Source organism: Muscardinus avellanarius (assembly GCF_963383645.1).
Source record: "Muscardinus avellanarius genome assembly, chromosome: 10".
Classification (NCBI taxonomy): domain Eukaryota; kingdom Metazoa; phylum Chordata; class Mammalia; order Rodentia; family Gliridae; genus Muscardinus; species Muscardinus avellanarius.
Window position 1 is genome coordinate 19,003,240 of NC_137796.1, and position 2,825 is coordinate 19,006,064.

Here is a 2,825-nt window from a genome sequence, read left to right on the forward strand (position 1 = left end):
GTGCGCCACCATGCCCCCTCCAAAGCTCGGGCCCTCATCCTACCAGGGGTGTGGGTCTGATATCCCTAAAGGTGCGGCTTGGACTGTTGGGCGGGTAATGGGGCTGTGAACTGGGCAGTGGGGCCTAGGGTTCCTCAAATCACTCAGAGGTGTGTACCCACCCTCAATGCCTAGACAAACAGCCAGATCATGGAGAAAGCCCAGGTCCCGAGTTTATTCACTTTCAGCAAACTGGACAAAGTTTTGGTGACTTGGGACCCAGCTCCGGTCATTCCTATCCAGGTCCCCTGGTGCTCTGTCGATAATGGCAGGCCAGCCTCGGACCTTCAGGAATCTACAGATGAAGGGTTTGGAGGTCAATGGGATGGGGGGGGGGGTTCTGCCCTCCACTTCCCAAGTCACATCCTCTGCCAAACCCCCCCATAGGGCAGCCTCACACCTTCGGACTGCTCCCCTTCCTGGAAGTCGGGCTCGGGCTCGGGCTCGGGCTCCGGCTCAGGCTCAGGCTCCGGTTCCAGTTCAGGCTCGGGCTCGGGCTCAGGCTCTGGCTCTGGCTCTGGCTCTGCCTCCGGCTCCTGTTCTGGATCCATGTGGGGGTCCAGCCCTGGCTCAGCCCCTTCAGAGGCCTCAGCTTCCAGCTCTGGCTCCTCTGGAGTCCTGGGTTGCACCGCTTCGGAGCCCTCGGGCCCCCCAGCCTCCTCGTGGTGATCTGAAGCTGTGGGCAGCCCGGGACACGCGTGTCCCGAACTAGGTGCCTCCGGTGTCCACTGGCCTGGACAAGGAGGGTCGTAGCTGCGGTCCCGGTAACCTGGGCGGAAGTGGGAGTGGCTTGGGCTCAACTTACCCTCTGTGGTTACCTCTGCACACATCCACTTCTAGGGTAGATCGCGACTCCGCCCTCATTGGGCCTCAGCTGCCGGCCTGTCCCCGCTGGCTTGGCCCCGCCCTTGTGCTCACCAGGGACCACGTGCTGCCAGTCCCAGGCGGGGTCCAGCGAGCGCGCGGTATGCTGGGCACAGCGCAGCAGCTCCTGACAGGCGGCCTCGCCCTTGCTCTGCACCAGCAGCAGCAGGCGGCGCACCCTGCGCTCCGCGTCGGGCAGTGCATCCAACGCCTCGTACTCGGGCCCGGTGAGCACGCCCCGCGCCACCAGCGCATCCAGGAGCAGCCCTGAGTCCGCCTGCAGGCTCTCCACCAGGCGTTTCCGCTCGCGGTCTATGGTCTCCGAAGGCCTCTCCTGTGTGTTGCCCATCGTGGGGACTGTACAGAAATGATAGAGAAGTAGTGGGGGCCAGGGCCCCCCTCCCCCGACTCCAGTGAACAGCGTGGCTGTGGTCCAAGTTCACCTCACCTCAGCACAGCACAGAACCTGGAGACCTGTCAATGCCCAGAACTCCTTTTCTGGCTGGCAGTTTCTGTCCCCTTTCCTGCTAAGGCTCCTCCAGTCTCTAAACATCTGCGGTGACTCACCCCAACCAGTGCCCGCTCCTGAGCCCCAGCCTCCCGCAGATCTCAGGGTGTTTATCCAAACCAACCTCCTTCCCTTTCCCAAACCTGCGTAATTTCCACCTCAATAGACAGAAACCCCTAGGATTGAGCCAGGCTTAGCGGCCCATTCCTGAAATCCCAGTACTTGGGAGGCTGAGACAAGAGAATTACAAGTTTCAGACCATCCTCAGCAACTTAGCAAGACCCTGTTTCAGCCCAGAAATAAAAAGGGCTGTGAATGTAGCCTGGAGGCAGAAGACCCCTGGGTTCAATCCCAGTACAAAAAAAAAAAAAAAAAAAAGGAAAAGAAACTTTTGCAGTTATTGTCTTTTCTTTGTGTGTGTGTGTGATACTGAGAATTGAACCAGAGGCGTGATACTGAGAATTGAACCAGAGGCATTCTGCTTCTGAGCTCCCCCAGCTTTTATTTTATTTTTTATTTTGAAACAAGGTCTCACTGCGTTACAGAGAGCCTCTCCAAGTTGCTGAGTTTGACTTCAAACCTGTGATCCTCCTATCTCAGCCTCCCAAGTACTGGGATTGCAGGTGTGCACCACCACGCCTGGCTCCTAGTAATGTCCTTTCCAGTCTGCCAAATATTTCTCTCCCCATCCTCACTTCTCCGTCTAGCCTTGTACCTCCTGCCTGGACCCAGCAGCGCCTTGGATCAGAGCTCTTTCCTCCAACCCCTCTGCACCCAGAGCACAAAGTGCTGAGCGCCTCCCTGTGTGCTCACTTACTCCCCCCTCAGGTACCCTCAGGTACTCCCTCAGCAAGTAGTGAGACTCTGCTTCCAAATAAAAAATAAAATAGGGCTGGGGGTATAACTCAGAGGTAGAATGCCCCTGGGTTCAATCCCAAGTGCCAAAGAAATAAGGAGGAGGAGGAGGAGGAAAAAAAGAAGAAGAAGAGGAAGAAACTGCAGGCCCTGGAATGCTCCTACCCTCCCTCCTCCATTCCCCACCTTATCCCACCCCCACCTTGTGTGTGTGTGTGTGTGTGTGTGTGTGTGTGTGTGTGTGTTACAAGTGGCTGAGGTTGGCCTCGAACCTGTGATACTCCTGTCTAAACCTCCCAAGTATGCCGCACTATACCCAGATTCCCGCCTTGCCATAGTTTATTCAGCATCCTTCCTGGTCTCTCTTCCATTTAATGTCCCTCCTCTACCTCTTTCCTGGACCATTGGGTCCTAGTGCCCGTCCTACCTCCCAGGTCTCAGTCATCCCTAGTGGCTAGCTGTGCCTCCCCTGGTGATTTCATAACCTCGCCTCCTCTCCATCCCCTCACATCAAAGTGCTAGCATGCCCTCCAGCCCACAGAGCAGGGACCAGACCCCT

At 57.1% G+C, this 2,825-nt stretch overlaps 1 protein-coding gene across 1 annotated transcript; it reads right to left on the reverse strand.

The window, feature by feature from the left end:
- Positions 1 to 242: 242 nt before the first annotated feature.
- Positions 243 to 1,252, reverse strand: NOL3 (nucleolar protein 3; the record flags this gene model as incomplete). Its single annotated transcript, XM_080702168.1, has 3 exons — positions 243 to 334; positions 440 to 808; positions 958 to 1,252. The coding sequence occupies 3 exons, from the start codon at positions 1,250 to 1,252 to the stop codon at positions 327 to 329; spliced, it is 672 nt and encodes a 223-aa protein (XP_080558294.1). The 3' UTR covers positions 243 to 326.
- Positions 1,253 to 2,825: the final 1,573 nt, after the last annotated feature.